Source organism: Panthera onca, chromosome X, assembly GCF_046562875.1.
Source record: "Panthera onca isolate mPanOnc1 chromosome X, mPanOnc1 haplotype 2, whole genome shotgun sequence".
NCBI lineage: Eukaryota > Metazoa > Chordata > Mammalia > Carnivora > Felidae > Panthera > Panthera onca.
In genome coordinates this window covers 30,935,077-30,955,135 of record NC_138357.1, presented here as the reverse complement: position 1 = coordinate 30,955,135, position 20,059 = coordinate 30,935,077, and the positions used below count along the sequence as shown (strand labels likewise).

General features: G+C 42.1%; 1 protein-coding gene across 1 annotated transcript in view; it reads right to left on the bottom strand.

Annotated features, from left to right (window-relative positions):
- Nucleotides 1-20,059, bottom strand: part of NKAP (NFKB activating protein) — a 27,127-nt gene extending 7,068 nt beyond the window's left edge. The window contains exons 1-7 of the mRNA XM_081794146.1: nucleotides 19,497-20,059; nucleotides 16,520-16,600; nucleotides 5,313-5,383; nucleotides 4,991-5,134; nucleotides 2,777-2,840; nucleotides 871-980; nucleotides 485-560 (exon numbers count right to left, since the gene is read on the bottom strand). Coding sequence (XP_081650272.1) covers nucleotides 485-560; nucleotides 871-980; nucleotides 2,777-2,840; nucleotides 4,991-5,134; nucleotides 5,313-5,383; nucleotides 16,520-16,600; nucleotides 19,497-19,894 — 944 coding nt within the window. The 5' untranslated portion in view covers nucleotides 19,895-20,059. The remainder of the gene's footprint in view (nucleotides 1-484; nucleotides 561-870; nucleotides 981-2,776; nucleotides 2,841-4,990; nucleotides 5,135-5,312; nucleotides 5,384-16,519; nucleotides 16,601-19,496) is intronic.

Genomic DNA, 20,059 nt, shown 5'->3' with positions numbered 1-20,059 from the left:
TAAACTCAAAGCTTAGAATACAAAAATAATTTCTGTTCTTGTGGAATTTACATCCCAACAAGGACATAACTGCAATACAAGGTAGAACACATAAAACAACACACAAAAGAAACAGAAAATACTTTGAGGACGAAAGGGTTAAAGAAGGGTAGGAATCATATCTACTTGTGGAGGGAAGGTACTGGGAATCAGCACATGATCCCTCCTTTTGAAAGGGGTTTTAAAAGATGGTAAGGATTTTGACAGGAAGAAATTGGAAGTAGTAAAGAAACTAGGGCTGGGAAAAAAAGGGAAGGCATGTTGGGGGAAGCATAAGGTAAACAAGGCATGATGTGGAAAAGTGCACAGCAAATGTAGGAAGTTTTAGTTCCGCTCACTTGGAACCTGGGGTGTAAATAAAGGAGTAGAGGGTGATAGGGTTGGAAAGGTAAGTTAGGGCCATACTTTGATGAAGGGACTTTAGTTATTTTAAATACACACTTACTTCAAAGGTTTATCATCCTGAGAGGCAAGTGTTTTTGGAGCCTCTGGGCCAATTAAGTCTGAGGGTTCTTCAGGCTCTGCAGGAAAGATGTTCAGAAACAGATTCACATTTTGACTAATCAGTTAATTTAATGTGTTTTTTGTTTTTTGTTTTTTTTGGAGAGAGAGAGAACGCATGCGTGCATGAGCAGGGAAGGGGTAGAAAGACAGGGAGAGCATCTTAATCATGTTGGGCATGGAGCAGCCCAACACAGGGCTCGATCTCACGACCGACTGACATGGGGTTCGATCTCACAAATGTGAGATCACGACTGAGCCATCCAGGCACCCCATGTTAATTTAATGTTTTTTATCTGTTCTGAGTCAAAGTCTACCAGAAGAACCTACTTGATCGATCCTTCCAGGGATTCTCCAGAAACTCTTCTTGGGAATCTTTAGAGCTTGAATCACTGGAATCTTTTCTATTCTTCTTAGACTTCTTTTTCTTGTATTTCTTCCTGTAATGATTATAATTTTATACAAATACAATTAATAGCCCCACATTAAAGGGAATCTCATTTTTTAAGGCAACGAAAGACTGATGAAAATATTTAAATTTTCAGCTCATTAAAATTTTTAGGGAATTTTAATTAAAAAATCTTAACTTATTTAACCAAATCATGTTTCACCATAAAAAAGATCCCTCAAGGGAACAATGAAATACAGTTCTCATGTTGTAGAAAGATAACAAATAAAGCGGTTTAAAAACCAGCTCTTACCAATTTGAGCATCAATAATTTGAAGTGTAATGGATTAAAATACGTCAGATATGTCTGAATCCTTGGGTTCATAATGATACTAAAAAAGTCCAAATCATTATTTTGAAAATTCATAAAACAAAAGAAGTTTTTTAAAAAAGTAATTATCTTGCCTTTACTATACAAACTGTACTTCAGGGCAACCAAATAGTTGATGAGGGTTGATTTCTCTTATAAAATTATTCTACCTAAGAAAGCCAGAATTACACTATCACCACTTTGCAATCCCTAATGAAATAAGGGATCTACGCAATGACCATCCATGGCTATTAATAGGACAAAAAGAGACAATCAGACATTATCTGCCTCCTGATGAAGTATGCACCACCTATGAAGTATGTGTGCCAAAGACTCAAATCTGAACCTTATCAAGTCTCTAGACCTTACTATCAAAATATATGAAATATAGAGGACAGAGAACATGTTACAAAGCACACAATTAAAAATATAATCAGGGGTGTCTGGCTGGCTCAGTCAATGGAGCATGTGACTCGATCTCAGGGTTGTGAGTTTGAGCCCCACACTGGCTATAGAAATTAGTTAAAAATAAAGTCTTTAAAAATAAGAATTTTAAAAAACAGAATCAGGGGCCCCTGGGTGGCTCAGTTGGTCAAGTGTCCAACTCTTGATCTCGGCTCAAGTCATGATCTCATGGTTTGTGAGATCAAGCCCCATGTCAGGCTCCATCCAAACTGAGCTTGGAGCCTGCTTGGGATTCTCTTGCTCCCTCCCAGGCTTCTGTTTGTGCTCTCTCTCTCAAAATAAATACTTAAAAGTACAATCAGCAAAACCCATACTACAGGAAACTCTACAGGTAAATGATTTGGTTTTTAAAAAAGTAAACAGAAAGAACAAAAATGGAAGAGGAATCAATTGATTTAAAGAGGTGTAAGAGACATATCGATAATCACAATTTATGGGCATCATGTATTTATTTATTTATTTTCTATTTTTTTATTTTATATTTGAGAGAAAGAGAGAGAGAGAGAGAGAGTGCACGAGCAGGGGAGCAGCAGAGAGACAGAGACAGAATCTGAAGCAGGCTCCAGGCTCTAAGCTGTCAGCACAGAGCCCGACACGGGGCTTACCCCACCAGCTATGAGATCATGACCTGAGCCAAAGGTGGATGCTTAACCGACTGAGCCACCCGGGTGCCCCTATGGGCATTATTTAGACCCAGATATGAATACACTGTAATAAAAATCTGCTGAGAATTGAGGAATTATTGCTAAATTTCTTAGGCATGATAACAGCTCTGTAGTTATGATTTTCTCTATCTTTTAGAGAAACATGCTAGATTATGGACAAAATGACATCTGGGATTGGTTCTGAAATAATGGGGGGTGGGCAGTGGAGACTGCCAAAGAGTTAAGGCTAGGTGATGATTATACAGGGTATCATTATACTATTTTATTTATCATTATTTACTTATAACTTTATGTAATTTTATATATATTTTAACTTTTCCATGATAAAAATTGAAGAGAAAAACTGACGATCTGTGTTTCTTCTTCTTTTCCTTTTTCTTGGCTTTCTTTCCTCTTCTTTTTGTATCTTCATCTGCAAATTAAAGCATATTTTAATTAAAAACAAAAACTTAACTCTAAAACCCTAGTAATTTTGATTAAATATCCTATTGCTGCCCTATTTGCTGTTACAGAGAAATTTATCAATTCAAAAATTTATTGCTACTCATCAAAATATGTGCTAGGCACCAGGGACACAGGAATTAAAGTCATACTAAGCCTTCAGTGATAGAGGTGTTATTATTAACTTCACTGTGTGAGATAATAGTATGGTGATAAGTAGGAAAATGTCATTTTTTAGAGATGTACACAGAAATTTTTAGGGTGGCAGTATGATATTTCTACTTTACTTTGAATATCTCAACAAAAAAGATGATATTTAAAGCAAATGTCAAAATACTAATCCCACGAACCGTGAGATAATGACTTGAGCCGAAGTCAGAAGCTTAACCGACTGAGCCACCCGGGTGTCCCACTAGTTTTTTTTTTTTTAACGTTTATTTATTTTTTGAGAGAGAAAAAGTGCAAGCAGAGGAGGGGCAGAGAGAGGAGGACAGAGGATCCAAAGCAGGCTCCGTACTGACAGCAGAGAGCCCAACGTGGGGCTCAAACTCACAAACCGCGAGATCATGACCTGAGCCAAAGTCGGACACTCAACCGACTGAGCCTCCCAGATGCCCCAGGCTAGTTCTTTTTAAAGTCAGTTTTATTACAAAAGCACTGCATGCCCGCTGTTGAAGTGAGGAAGGCACGCCGCACGCAGGGAGAGACTGGCATCACAGGCAGATGGACTTCTGTACCAAGTAACAGAAGCGAGAGAAAGAACACGGACTACTGAGGAGACGGAAAGCACGTCTCAGGCTACAGAGGACGCTGCAAGAGTGACAGGGCACGTGTGATTAGACAGGGAGCCAGCAGGGTCCAAACTTTACCCTGAAGGCCACAGAGAGCCACTGAAGGATTGTAAGTAGGGGACAGACACGCTCACACTTGTGCTCTAAGGAAGTTCGCTCTTCCAGCAGTGAGGAAGAAAAGTGACAACGGGGGCCAGGAAACCCAGGTGACATCAGAGGAAAAGACACCTTCATGTCATGTGTCCCCAGAGGTGGCACCCTCTGGTCAATCATCAGCCAGGAGAGGGCACAAAAAGGTGGCTTTTTGAGAGGCACCACCCCACAGGGGGTGTCTTCCATAAACCAGCTGCTGGCCCGAAAGGGTCCTTTATGATGTGCCTTTTTATTTATTTTTTTTAATTTTTTTTAATGTTTATTTATTTTTGAGAGACAGAGAGAGAGAGAGAGACGGAGTGTGAGCGGAGGAGGGGCAGAGAGAGAAGGAGACACGGAATCTGAAGCAGGCTCCGGGCTCCGAGCTATTAGCGCAGAGCCCAACGCGGGGCTTGAACTCATGAACCATGAGATCATGACCTGAGCCGAACTCAGATGCTTAACTGACTGAGCCACTCAGGCGCCCCTATGATGTGCTTTTTTGTTTTTTTTTTTAAATATATATTTTTTAATGTTTATTTATTTTTGAGATAATGCGAGAGACAGAGTGCAAGCAGTGGAGGGGCAGACAGAGGGAGACACAGAATCTAAAGCGGGCTCCAGGCTCTGAGCTGTCAGCCCAGAGCCCGATGCGGGGCTCAAACTCACGAACCGTGAGATCATGACCTGGGCCGAAGTCAGACGCTTAACCGACTGAGCCCCCCAGGCGCCCCTATGATGTGCCTTTTTGACAACGGCACCGAGGTGCCCACCGAGCGTGAGGATGACACACAAGGGCCGCTCCTCGGGGCCGACGCGGCCCTATGGCTTGCTCGCTGCCACACGTCTCCCAGCCCAACCTCGCCCCGGTTCTCTGCCACACGCCTTGTGCAGCCACACACAGCCAGTCAGGAGCCACGCTGCTCAGGCTTGAATCCCAGCTGTGCGACCCTGAGTGCCGCGCTTACCAGCTGCTCTGTGCCCCACGTCCCCAGCTCTAGGACACATTCTACAGTTACCGCGTGGGGCAAGCAGCGACAACGAACACCGAGCGCTTGGCAGGGTGCCTGGCACGGAGGCAGCGAGCGTTCCACAACTCTTGGCTGCCGTTATCGCGTTTAAGAACCTTCTTCGGAAATAAATTCTAAGTAGAATGAGTCGTGAAGCCAGGCTTGCAGAGCGATGCCGGCCTTCTTACCACTGGAGTCCGTTTCAGAGTCAGAGTCACTGTCGCTGTCTGAATACTTCTTGCGTTTTCTTTTAGATGATTTTTTCTTTCTCTTTTTCTTGGACCTTTCTTTTGAATGACTAGACTTCCTCTTCTTCTTCTTCTTCTTTTCTTCTATATAAAACACGGACATAAAATTAACGTCTAAATATTATGATTATCAATTTTATTGTATTTGAAATACTGATAAAGAACAAATGATAGGCAATTTGAGTAAAAGCGAAGTATATTCAGCTATTTATAAACACTTTTTTCAACTTCTCAATTAAAAAGCTCTGTATTTTAAAAATACCTTCTGAAGTAGAAGCTGAAGTAGTGCTTTTCTTTGGCTCATCATCCTCTACTGGTGTGTGTTCATCAGAGCTGAATTTAAAGAAGACGGTTATAAGAATCAGAAAAGTGATAAAATGAGGAATATAAAAATATGGAATTAAAAATTTTGGGGGTGCCTGGGTGGCTCAGTCCATTAAGTGTCTGACTCTTGGTTTCGGTTCAGGTCATGATCTCACAGTTCATGAGTTTGAGTCCGCATCGGGCTCTGTGCTAACAACAGGGAGCCTGTTTGAGATTCTCTCTCTCTCCCTCTCTGCCCCTATCCTGCTCACTATCTCTCTCTCTGTCAAAATAAGAGATAAAAAAAATTTTTCAGTGATGACACTGATTGTCCAAGAACCATTAAAAGCAAACACTGAAATAACTTGGTAAGGGTATAGTTTGAGGGTCTATCACATTCAAAATAATATAATAATCACTTACATTTGCATAATGCTTTAGAGTTTACAAAACACTATTCAAACTGAAAGCAATATGTACGATTTATATTTTCAGAAGAAATCACAGGGCAAATGTATGGAACCATAAGAAAAGATGGAAAAAACTAGAGACAGGAAGGCTAAAGGAAGACTTCATGATTTTAATCTCAGTGCATAAAGGACATATGGTAGAACAGCAACCGTTCTGTCTCCCCAGAGCAATTAGAACCTAACACACTACAAGATACAGAGATTTAATTCTATTGTAGATAATTCTGAAAATGAATATATTAAAATTCTATAATAGTTTAGAAGAGAAGTTTTCATAGCATATAATCTTTTTAAAAAAGTTTTATTTGGGGCGCCTGGGTGGCTTAGTCAGTTAAGCGTCCGAGTTCAGCTCAGGTCATGATCTCACACTCCATGAGTTTGAGCCCCGCATCAGGCTCTGTGCTGACAGCTCAGAGCCTGGAGCCTGCTTCGGATTCTGTGTCTCCCTCTCTCTCTGCCCCTCCCCTGCTCATGCTCTGTCTCTCTCTGTCTCAAAAATAAATAAAAAACATTAAAAAAAATTTTTTTAAAGTTTATTTATTTTGAGAGAGTGACAGACATATAGAGAGCATGAGAGCATGGGAGGGGCAGAGAGAGAGAGAGAGAGAGAGAGAGAGAGAGAGAGAGAGGATCCCAAGCAGGCTCCACACTGTCAGTGCAGAGCCTGACTTGGGGCTCAATCCCACGAACTGTGAGATCATGACCTGAGCCAAACTCAAGAGTCATATGCTTAACCAAATGAGCTACCCAGGTGTCCCTATCATATAATCTTTTAATCTGAAGATCACATCTGGAATAATTTAGGTATTGCCTGGAAAATTATTTTTAGGGTTCTTTCCAACTCATTCTTTCAGTTCAGATTCTTTGACCATTTTCCAAGGTATCTATAAGAACAAGTTTCAGATAATAATGCTACCACTGTCATAGAATACAAGTTTACCTGTCAAGCACATTGTTTCAACTCAAAGTAGACACAGATAGAGGAGAGGGAAGAAGAACCTCATGAACAGCACCAAAGGGGACAAAAATAAGGAAAAAAATAATTAGGCCTTCAGATATTGTATTTTTTAATTTTAATTTTATTTTTGAGAGAGAGAGAGAGTACACACATGCAAGCAGGGGAGGGGCAGAGAGAGGGGAACAGAGGATCTGAAGTGGACTCTGCGCTGACAGCAGCGAGCCCAACAAGGGGGTTGAACTCACGAACTGTGAGATCATGATCTGAGCCAAAGTCAGACACTCAACCAACGGAGCCACCTAGGTGCTCCCAGGTACTATTTAATACAAGAAAACTAACTAGGGGTACCTGGCTGGCTCGGCTGGTTGAACATGAGAGTTTTGATCTCGCCATTGTAAGTTTGAGCCCCATGCTGGGTGTAAACATTTCTTTTTTCTTTTCTTTTTTTAATTTTTTAAACACTTATTCATTTTTGAGAGACACAGAGACAAAGCGTGAGTGGGGGAGGGGCAGAGTGAGAGGGAGAAACAGAATCTGAAACAGGCTCCAGGCTCTGAGCTGTCAGCACAGAGCCTGACGTGGGGCTTGAACTCATGAACCACGAGATCATGACCTGAGCCGAAGTCAGATGCTTAACCGACTGAGCCACCCAGGTGCCCCTGGGTGTATACATTTCTTAAAAATAAAATATTGGGGGGAGCCTAGGTGGCTTAGTCAGTTAAGCGTCTGAATTTGGCTTGGGTCATGATCACACGGTTCACGAGTTCAAGCCCTACATCGGGCTGTCTGCTGTCAGCATAGAGCCTGCTTTGTTGGATCCTCTGTCCCCTCTCTCTCTGTCCCTCTTCCTCTTCAAAAATAAACATTAAACAAAAACCTTGGGGGGCACTTGGGTAGCTTAGTCAGTTGGGTGTCTGATTCTTGATCTCGGCTCAGGTCACAATCTCACGATTTATGGGTCTGAGCCCTACATCAGGTTCCTTGCTGGTAGCGTGGAGTCTGCTTGGGTTTCTGTATCTCCCTCTCTCTGCCCCTCTCCTGCTCTTTCTCTCTCTCTATCAAAATAAATAAACTTCATTTTTTTAAAGTTTATTTACTTGTTTGAGAGAGATAGACACAGCATAAGCGGGGAGGGGCAGAAGGGGGAGAGAGAGAATCTCAAGCAGACTCTGTGCTGTCAGTGCAGAGCCTGATGCGGGGCTTGAACTCATGAACCATGAGATCATGACTTGAGCTGAAACCCAGAGTCTGACACTTCACCGACTGAGCTACCCAGGCGCCCCATGCCTATTGATATCAGCTCAGGTCCTGATTTCACAGTTGTGAGATCAAGCCCCCTGTCAGGCTCTGCACTGGCAGCACGGAGCCTGCTTGGGATTCTCTCTCTCTCTCTCTCTCTCTCTCTCTCTCTCTGCCACCCCTCAAAATAAATAAACATTAAAAAAAAAAAAAAGAGGGATGCCTGGGTGGCTCAGTTGGTTAAGTGTCCAACTCTTGATTTTGGCTCAGGCCATGATCTCATGGTTTGTGGGTTCAAGCCCTGCATCAGGCTCTGTGCTGAGGGCATGGAGCCTGCTTGGGATTTTCTCTCTCTGCCCCTCTGCCCCCCTCTCTCTCAAAATAAATAAACATTAAAAAATGTTAATACATTAAAAAAAAGAAAAGATGAATCCAAAGAGACTTACACCAAGACACGTTATAGTCAGTGTCAACAGTTCGAGATAAAGAGAGAATCTTAAAAGTAGCAAAAGGAAAACAACCAGTTATATACCAAAGAACCATAAGAACCGTAAGCCCATAAGCTGGTTTCAGTAGAAACTTTATAGATCAGAAGAGAATGGCATGATATATTCAAAGTGCTGAAAGGAAAAAACTTACAGCCAAGATTACTCTACTCAGCAAGGTTCTTGCTCAGAAGTGAAGGAAAAATAAGGAGTTTCCCAGACAAGCAAAAGCTAAAGGAGTTCATCAATACCAAACCAGCCTTACAAGAAATGTTAATGGGACTTCTTTAAGTAGAACAGAAAATCATAACTAGAAGTAAGAACATTATGAAAGGAAAAATCTCATTGGTAAAGGTAAACATATATTAAAGGTAGTGGATCAACCACCTATATAGCTAGTATGAAGGTTAAAAGACAAAAGTAGTAAAATCAGCTAGACCTACAATAATTAGTCAATGGAAACAAAATAATGAGATGTAAAATATGATATCAAAACATAAAAATTTGCGGGGGGGATGTAGTTCTTTTAGAATGCATTTGAACTTAAGTGGGCATCAACTTAAAATAGATTACTATATACCTAAGACATTATATATGAACCTCATGGTAACCACCGACCAAATACCTAAAACAGATACACAACCAATGAAAGAATACAAACATAACACTAAGGAAAGTCACCAAATCTCAAGGGAAGAGATCAAGAGAAAAAGAAAGGAAGAGAGCAAGAGAAGAAAGGAACAGAGAAGAGCTACAAAAATAATCAGGAAAAAGTCAACAAAATGGCAATAAGTCCATACCTATCAATAATTACATTAAATGTAAATTTATTAAATGCTCCAATTAAAACACATAGGGTGGCTGAATAGATTTAAAAAAACAGGAGATGCTGCCTACAAGAGACTCACTTCAGAGACATACAGACTGAAAGTGGAGGGATGGAAAAAGATATTCCACACAAATGGCAACAACAACAAGCTGGGGTAGCAACAGTTGTATCAGACAAAATAGACTGGAAAACAAATTCTATAAAAAGAGACAAAGAAGGACATTACATAATGATAAAGGGATCGATCCGACAAGAAGACATAAAACTTGTAAATATCCATGCACCCAACATAGAAGCACCCAAATACATAAACCAAGTATTAATGGACGTGAAGGGAGAAACTGACAGTAACAGAATAATAGCAGGGGACCTTGACACCCTGCTTACATCACTGGATAAATCATTCAGACAGAAAATCAATAAGGAAACAGTGGGCTTGAATAACACATTAGACTACATGGACTTAACATATATATACAGAATATCCTATCCAAAAACAGCAGAAAACAGATTCTTTTCAAGTGCACATGGAACAGTCTCCAGGACTGATCCCATGTTAGGCCACAAGACAAATCTTGATAATTTTAAAAAGACTGAAATCATATCAAGCATCTTTTCGGACCACAACAGTATGAAATTAGAAATCAATTATAAGAAGAAAGCCGGAGGGGTACAAGGGTGGCTCCGTCGGTGAAATGTCCGACTTCAGCTCAGATCATGATCTTGCAGTTCATGAGTTTGAGCCCCACATCGGGCAATCTGTTGTCAGCGCAGAGCCTGTTTCAGATCCTCTGTTCCCCTCTGTCTGCCCCTCCCCTTGCTTGCGCACTCTCTCTCTCTCTCAAAAATAAATACACTTAAAAAAAAAAAAAGGCTGGAAATACACAAACACATAAAGGCAAAACAACTTGGAATTAAACAACCAATGGATCAATGAAGAAATCAAAGAGGAAATTAAAAATGGAAACTCAACAGTACAAAACCTATGGGATGCAGCAAAAGGAGTTCTAAGAGAGAAGGTTATAGTGATACAGGCCCAACTCAAGAACCAAGAAAAATATCAAATAAACAATCTAATCTTACACCTAAAGGAACTAGAAAAAGAACAAAGCCCAAGGTTAGTAGAAGGAAGGAAATAATAAAGGTCAGTCGGTTAAACATCCGACCCTTGATTTTGGCTCAGGTCATGATCTCATGATTCAGGATATTGAGCCCTGTCACAGAGCCTGCTTGGGATTCTCTCTCTCTGCCTCTCCCCCAAGTGAAAGCACACACGTATGTGCACATGCTCTCTCTCTCTCTCAAAATAAATAAATAAGCATTTTTTAAAAAAATATCAGAGTAAAAATAAATGAAACACAGACCCCCCCCCCCAAAAAAAAAAAACAATAGAAAATACCACTGAAACTAAGAGTTGGTTCTTTGAAAAGATAAAATTGATAAAACCTTTAGCCAGACTCAGGATGAAGGAAAGGGAGTGCCCATATAAATAAAATAAGAAATGAAAGAGGATAAGTTACAACCAATACTACAGAAATACAAAAATAATCATGACATTACTAAGAACAATTACATGCCAACAAATGGAACAAACTAGAAGAAACAGATAAATTTCTAGAAATATAACAATTGTCCAAATGAGGAAGATTACAATACAGACTGATTACTACTAATGAAATTGAATCATTAATAAAAAAACTTTCAACAAAAGAAACTCCAGGACCAAATGGCTTCACAGGTAAATTCTACCAGTTATTTAATGAGATAATACCTATCCTTCTTAATTCTAAAAAACTGAAGAACAAACTCACTCACTCACTGACTTACTACAAGGCCAGCATTACCTGATACCAAAGCCAAAGACACCACAGACAAAAAAAATTAGAAGCCAATATCACTGATGCATGTATATATAGATGCAAAAGTCTGCAACAAAATATTAGGAAACCAAACTTTATACTACATTAAAAAGATCATACACCACACTCAAGTAGGAATTATTCCAGAATTGCGAGGATAATTCAATATCCAGAAATCAATGTGGATATACCACATTAACAAAATAAAGGATAAAAATCATATGATCATTTCAATAGATGCTGAAACACCATCTGACAAAATTCAACATCCAAATAAGATACAAACTCTCAGCAAAGTGCATATAGAGAAAAATATACCTCAAATTAAGAAAGGCCAGATACGACAAACCCACAGCGAACATCATACTCGACAGTGAAAAAGCTGAAAGCTTCACCCTAAGATCAAGAGCAAGACAAGGATGCCTACTCTCACCACTTTTATTCAACATAATACTGGAAGTCCTAGCCAGAAGACAAGAAAAAGAAATAAAAGGCATCCAAACTGGTAAAGAAGTAAAACTGTCACTATTTGCAAAAGACATATTATATACAGAAAACTCTAAAGACTCCACCATCCATGTTGTTTGTCAATTGTACCTCAAAAAAAATTTCTTTGTGGGCACTTGGCTGGCTCAGTGGGTTAAGCATCCAATTCTTGATTTTGGCTCAGGTCCTGGACTCACAGTTAAAGGAGTTTGAGCCCCATGGTGGGCTCTGCACTGACAGCACAGAGTCTGCTTGGGATTCTCTCTCTCTCTCTCTCTCTCTCTCTCTCTCTCTCTCTGCCCTCCACCCCCCCCAATAAATAAACATTAAAAAAAATCCCTTTTAGGGCACCTGGGTGACTCAGTAAGTTTAGTGTACAACTCTTGATTTCGGCTCAGGTCATGAGCTCCTGGTTGGTGAGTTCGAGCCCCACATCAGGCTCTGCGCAGCCAGTGCAGAGCCTGCTTGGGGTTCTTTCTCTCCCTCTCTCTGCCCATCCGCTGCTCACTCTCTCTCTAAAAAAATAAATAAATACACTGAGGGAGAAGCAGGGGGACCGGGATTTTCTTCATCCTTCAAACACAGCTGTATTGAGGCCAGATCACTTGGCACACCCAGGAAATCAATCTGTGGAGTGGCAGAAGGCTCTCCACGGGTGGAGAGAGACAGCTTGGCAGGATCAAGGTGCGTGTATGTGAATTGGGGGAGACGAAATGGCACAGGCATGGAGGGGAGGGAACCCCTTCTGTGGAGAGACAAAGGGGAGAGAAAGAGAGAGGGGCTGTGAAACCTCTCCGGACCATGGACTCGGGAATGAGAAATACGGCGAGTGCCAGTTTCTATTTTGCAAACAGGCTTAGGAGCTGAAACTCAGAGGTTTCAAAAGTGCCCGACTTTTTCCAGAGTGAAGCCGGAGCCGTGTACACGCACCTGGAGGGGAAGGAGCCGGCCCCGAAGCGCTGTAGCCATCCCAGGGGCGCACCGGGAGAGAACAGTCCCCTTCCTCGAGTACCGTGAGAAGAGGGTTTATTGCCTCCCTGAGAGCAAAAGACCCGGCAGGCGCCAGCCAAAGGCGTTTTACTGGCAGGGCTGAGTGGCACTACACCAGAACGGGGACCGTGCGGCGCGGGATTCTTCAAGACATCGGGTTTTGAATCGCAGCCGAGCGCCTAGGAGGAGCGGGAGACTGTGGAGCAGGACAAGCTGACCGCCCGCGCCGCTCTGTGAGGGCTGCCTGAACAGCGTGGTTCGAGACGCCGGGTCTGGGGAGGAGAGACTGGGGTGTCACCATTTTTCTCCCCAACACCAACACGCTGGGGCTTCAGGGAGCAGCACAACGGCCCCCAGGGGAGGCGAGACCCGCTTACACCAAACCCCACCCCTCTGTGTCTGGTGACTGCTTATCTACTGGAGGAACACTGACACTGGGTGAACCAGAGGGCCTCTCTTCCAGGCCATCATAGCCACTGGTCCCAGGCACCAACAAGACGACTGTTTTTTTGTTTGTTTTTGTCTGTTTGTTCTTTTCTTCTCTTTTTTTCCTTCTACCCTCTCCTTTTTTTCTTTTGGAATCAGGCTCATAGTTTCTGATTTGTTTTTGGTCAATTCTTATTTTATACACACACACACACACACACACACACACACACACACACTTTTTTGTTTTGTTTGTTTAATCCGGCATTTTCACTCTATTCTTTCTACACCTTTTCTATCTCTTCTTTAGTTTCCTTTCTCTTTCTCAGGATTTAGCCTTATAGTTTTTTTCCTTTGCTTGGTTTTTTTCCCTTTTCATTCTTCTTTTTGAATGGGATCAGGCTTCCCCCCCTTTCCTTTTTTGTCAGGGTTACTTCAATGAACAAATGAAAACACACCTGGTGGAAGGTCCAAACATTCCACCACTACAAGCAAGGAGGAGCTTTGCAGAGGACTGACCAGTGGGACAGAGCAGCGAAATACACAACAGAGTGCACACAACACACTCCATAACACTTCGTGAAATGCCAGGCCCTGGACAGTGTATGACCCCCTTTTTAATATAGTAGTTCTTGCACATAATGAGCTATTAAAAACATGCAAAAGACAGAAACTTAGCCAAAATGGCAAAACAGAAGAATCCTCCTCAAAAGAAAATTCAGGAAGAAATCACAGCCAGAGAATTGCCCAAAACATATATAAAAAATACATGTGAACAAGAATTTAGAATCACAGTCTTAAGACTATAGCTGGGCTTGAAAAAACACAGACGACAGCAGAGAATCTCTTGCTGCAGAGATCAAAGACCTAACAAATAGTTACAATGAATTAAGAAATGCTATACATGAGTTGCAAAAGAAGCCAGATACAGTGACATGGAGGATGGAAGGAGTAGAGGAGAATATAGGTGAAAAAGAAGATAAAATTACAGAAAATGATGAAGCTAAAAAAAGAGGGAAAGGAAATTACTAGATCATGAAGGGGAGAATTAGAGAGCTAAATGATTCCATAAAACAAAACAGTATCCTTATCATAGGAGTTCCAGAAGAAAAAGAGTGAGAGAAAGGGGCAGAAGGTTTATTGAACAAATTACAACTGAGAACTTCCCTAATCTGGGGAAGGGAACAGGCATCCAAGTCCAAGAGGCACAGAGAACTCCCTTCAAAATCAACAAAAACAGGTAAACACCATGACGTATCATAGACAATCTGGCAAAATACAAAGTTAGAGAATTCTGAAAGCAGTTAGGGACAAACAGGCCTTAACCTACAAGGGTAGACACATAAGGGTAGTAGCCGACCTGTCCATGGAGATTTGGCAGGTCGTAAGGGAGTTGCAGGAAATATTCAATGTGATGAACAGGAAAAATATGTGCCAAGAATCCTTCATCCAGCAAGGCTGTCATTCAGAAGAGAAGGACAGATAAACAACAAAGCAGAAAAGAGTATCCAACTGGAAAAAGACAGTCTCTTCAGTAAATGGTGCCGGGAGAACTGGACAGCAACATGCAAAAGAATGAAACTGGACCACTTTTCTTACACCATACACCAAAATAAATTCAAAACGGATGAAAGACCTAGATGTGAGACAGGAAACCATCAAAATCCTACAGGAGAAAACAGGCAGCACCTCTTTGACCTCAGCCACAGCAACTTCTTACTTGACATGTCACAGAAGGCAAGGGAAATAAAAGCAAAAATGAAATACTGGGACCACATCAAGATAAAAAACTTCTGCTCGGCAAAGGACAATCAACTAAACTAAAAGGCAATCTGATGGAATAGGAGAAGATATTTTCAAATGACATATTGGATAAAGGGTAGTATCTAAAATCTATAAAGAACTTATCAAACTCAACACCCGAAAAATAAATAATCCAGTGAAGAAACGGGCAGAAGACATGAACAGACATTTTTCCAAAGAAGACATCCAGATGGCAAACAGACAAATGAAAAGATGCTCAACATCACTCATCATCAGGGAAATACAAATCAAAACCACAGGGAGATATCACCTCACACCTGTCAGAATGGCTAAAAGTAACAACTCAGGAAACAACAGATGCTGGTGAGGATGTGATGAAAGGGGAACCCTCTTGCACTGCTGGTGGGAATGCAGACTGGTGTGCAGCCACTTTCAAAAACAGTGTGGAGGTTCTTTAAAAAATTACAAATAGAGGGGGGCCTGCGTGGCTCAGCAGGTTAAGCATCCGACTTCAGCTCAGGTCATGATCTCATGATTCGTGGGTTCAAGCCCCATGTCGGGCTCTGTGCTGACAGCTCAGAGCCTGGAGCCTGCTTCAGATTCTGTGTCTCCCTCTCTCTCTGTCCGCCCCCCCCACTCACACTCTGTCTCTCTCTCAAAAATAAATGTTCAAAAGATTTTTTTAATTATAAATAGAACTACCCTACAACCCAGCAATAGCACTACTAGGAATTTATCTAATGGACACAGGAGTGCTGAATCGAAGGGGCACTTGCACCCCAATGTTTATAGCAGCACTTTCAACAGTAGCCAAATTATGGAAAGAGCCCAAATGTCCCATCAACTGATGAATGGATTAAGATGTGGTATTTATATAATGGACTACTACTTAGCAATGGAAAAGAATGAAATCTTGCCATTTGCAACAACATGGATGGAACTAGAAGGTATTATGTTACACGAAATAAGTCAGTTAGAAAGACAGATATCACATGATTTCACTCATAAGTGGAATTTGAGAAGCTTAACAGATAATCATAGGGGAAGGGAAAGAAAAGTAAGATAAAAACAGAGAGGGAGGAAAATCATAAGAGGCTCTTAAATGAAGAGAATAAACTGAGGGTTGATGGGGGTGGGGTAAATGGGTGATGGGCATTGAGGAGGGCACTTGTTGGGATGAGCACTGGGTGTCACATGTAAGTGATGAATCACTGGGTTCTACTCCTGAAACCAAGACTACACAGTATGCTAACTAACTTGAAAATAAATAAATAAATACACAAATAGATTAAAAAAAAATTTTTTAAAGCCCTTTGTAAGGCTAACATGTGACATGCAATCTGCTGTTAGGCTGAGAAAAAATAATTCAAAATAATATAAACACATTTGTTTTAATACTGAGCCCTTCTGTGAATAGGAACTTAGCACCCCCATGAATTACAATTTAAAAAGAACAATTAATAAGTTAAGATCCACTAACAACATATTTTAATCATTAGGTAGGTTCGATGTTTTTAAATGTTAAGGGGTAGAATAGCATAAATCACAAGATGAAAAATGTGAGCTATACTTCAAGTTCTTCACTTAACAAAAATTTTTACAATAGTCTCTGGATTTAAACAAATGTTACAGTTTAAAAGTATATTTTCAACTCACTTACTCTGGTTCTGGATTCTTTGGAGAAAGTCCCCATACTTCAGGAGCTCCCAATTCTCCAATCCTCTCTCTCTCACTTAATCTCCTAGAAGATACAGGCATACAAATTATTAACTCCATGGCCAAACTGTCTCCTAAATCGATAACCAATTCAAAGGGGTCCAGTTAAGTTCTATTTTCCCTTTACGTTTTAAAATTTAAATTAATAAATTAAGTGTAAACTCAACATTTATGATCTCATGTTCTCGACAGTACTATTAAACGGTACAGACTATAGAGAGCCTGAGAGTCCAGGCCAGACAGCCTAAAAGACTGTCAAGTGCATCTGTTCTACCTCATGTATGACACAGCTCCTAACTGCTCATTTCATCTTCTGCAATAGTGGCACAAACAGTTTTCTATTTGGAAATAACTTCTTTGTTTATACACATTTATGAGAGTAAAGAGCAGTCTCTACTTTTGATTTAATCAAACCCATGTTCAGAAACTCAGGAATTAATAAAGAAAATAAAAATGAAGCATTAGAAGTAGAAAATAAAGAGAGCTCTGAAAGTGAAAGAAAAGTTTTATTTGACTAAAACTGTCCTCAATGCGATACGGGGTTTGTTTTCTCTATTTTCCCTTTAGTTCCTTTTTGGAAAAGGGATATATCCTCCATCTACTCTTGGAGGACATGAAAAAAATTTTTATGTTGTGGTTCCTTTTAGTTTTGCTCATAAACAAACAAACCCAAAAAACTAAGGCTCAATTCCTCAAAGTTTAGCTGCTTGTGACTCCATTTGTTAAAAAAGACAAAAAACAAACTTTTACAAAATAAATTGATTTGATTGCTTGAATATACTAGTTTTTACATCTTTATTCAGGGGAAAAGGTATTATAATCATGCAGAATTAGACTCAGGTTTCCCTTTTGAAGAAACAGCCTAAAAGGGTCATACTTAGGGGCGCATGGGTGGCTCAGTCGGTTGGGCATCCAACTTCAGCTCAGTCATGATCTCACGGTCAGTGAGTTTGAACCCCGCACCGGGCTCTGTGCTGACAGCTCAGAGCCTGGGGCCTACTTCGGATTCTGTGTCTCCCTCTCTCTCTGCTCCTCCTCTGCTCACTCTGTCTCTCAGAAATGAATAAACGTTAAAAAAAAAAATTAAAAGGGTCATATATAAACCAACTTGGAATATACGCATACAGGGGGAAGAATGACACGCTGTAGGAACAGTCAAGTTCTATCCCCACTGCCACCAGCTTCATCTGTACTCTTAAGATAAATTATTCATCTCCTAAGTGTACAAATGCAAATTTCATCCAAGAAGTTCTGACATCTTTTGGTGAGGGTTGTCCGGTAAGAAGCTGGTTGCTTTCTGACTAACACAGCCAGGAGATAACTTGCCGACAAATTTAATTTGGAGAGGTAGGTCTCCAACCTAAGTCAGTACTGTTTTTATCGTTTCTGCTTCCATGCAGGAAGCTCTAAGACCTAACACTCAACGACTATTTATTAGGTTCCAGGCACTAAATCATTACAACAACTCTAAAAGCCTTGGCACTAATTTTATCCTTTTTTAAATGGTTAAGAAATAAAGCTCAGGGAAGTTAAGAAACGTGCTCAAGGTCACACAACTATTAAGCAGCAAAACGGGGCTTCAATAATAATTCAAAAAAAAAAAACCCCAAAATGTGTGTGGATAAAAGGGCACACTGCTTATAAAGATAATCAAAGTTAATAATAATAATAATAATAATAATAATAATAATAATAAAGCAGAGCTTCAAACTCAGGCAGACTGATCCTGGAGCCTGTCCTCTTCATCAATGCTTTATTACTTCCCATTCTTGGAAGAAAAAGATTTATGGAGACCTCTCCCCGCGGTCGGAACCTTAACCTCCTCCTCAATGCCTGTGAAACTTTTCAATTTCCTTTCCAACACAGTACAGGTAAAGCACTTAATATAGTGCCTGGCATAACTTAACAGTCAATAAGCATCAGCTATGAAGACTTACACAGCAATAATTATAACCTTTTTTCCTTTCTCTTTCTCAAACGATTCACTTTCCCTCTCCAATACTCACTCTCCTGAGAGGACACTTGATTTCGCCCTGACCCGGTTTTTCATGGCCAAACTAGAAACCATTTAACAAGACCCTTTTCAGTGCAGCCTAATCAACAGTTCCGCCGATCACTTTCCCTACATGCAATCGTCTCAGTCTCAGAGGTTTTTCTCCTCTCCGAGATAAACTCTTTGACCTCAAAGCTTTCCCACCTCTCCGCCAAACGTTTCCGCTTCCACATCCCGTTATCACCTCCAACCCGTCCCATCATTCAACGAGCAATGGTTCTGCGCCTACAAAGTGCTAGGCACTCTGCTAACTTTGTGATCAACAAAACGGGGCCGTTCTATTCCATGAGCTCAACCCAGTGCCAAATGAAAGCCCGCTCCACGGGGGCACCTGGATGGCTCAGCCCGTTAAGGCTTCGGCTCCGCTCGCGAGTTCGAGCCCCACGCATCCCGCCGCCTGCCGTCAGCCCGCACGGAGCCCCGTTCAGGTCCTCTTTCTCCCAGTCTCTGCCCCTCCCTCCACTCGCGCGCGCGCGCGCGCTCTCTCTCTTTCTCTCTGGCTCAGAAGTAAACATTTACAAAAGAAAAAAAAAAAAAGCATGCTTTACACGTAATAATGACAAAACCGAGTAAATACTGTAATCCCGTTAGGTCTGAGGCTCTGCACAGCAGCGCTGCACGCCAGGAGCCAGAGGTAGGAGACACCAGGGCGCTGAATGAAGGGGCCGCGGGGAGGGGTGAAAACCGAAGGGAAGAAAAGGGCGAAAAAAGGCGTCGTGGTGGGTGGACAGAAGGGACGGAAACGGGCGCCAGGCAGGCAGAGAGCGAACTGCGGACAGTCAGAAGGGGGAGGGGGGGTGGCGAACCGAAAGTCCGACTCCGGAGGCAGGTGGGCTCCCGCAAGAGAAGGCGTGCCCGTGTCACTCACTTTTGCCGCAGGCTCTCCTCCCTCTCCTTGTCCAGAAGGCTAGGCCACGGCTTGTCGCTCCCGTAGGGGCGTGAGTAGCCGCCATAATACGCGGTCGATGAGGCCGAAGTGAAGAGGCTGCCCCGCGGCGCCGAGGGCCGCTCTCGGGAGCGTGACCGCGAGCGGGATCGGTAAGACTGGTTTCGGGACCCTTGGCTGAAGCCACCTAGCTGATGGCTGACACCATTCCGGTCCCCAGACCGAGAGCAAGAGTGCGAGCGAGAGCTCGAGCGGGAGCGGCGGCCCCGCGGGGAGCGGGCGGATTTGCTGGGCTTAGGGCTCTTGGACAAACTGCGACGCTTCCCCCCAAAGCCCGAGGCCTCCCCGTCCGGGCTGCGCGAACGCGACACCGGAGCCATCGCCGCCGCCGGGTTCCCCGAGCCGCCGGGTCCCCTCAACCGCTAGAGAAGGGAGAGCTCTCCCGAGCTAAGGGAGATCTCGGTTGCTTCGGATCCCAGAGCCCGCCGTCGCGCCACCACCGAATGTGAGGAAACCTTGGAAACAGTTCCGGGTACGTCGGCAAA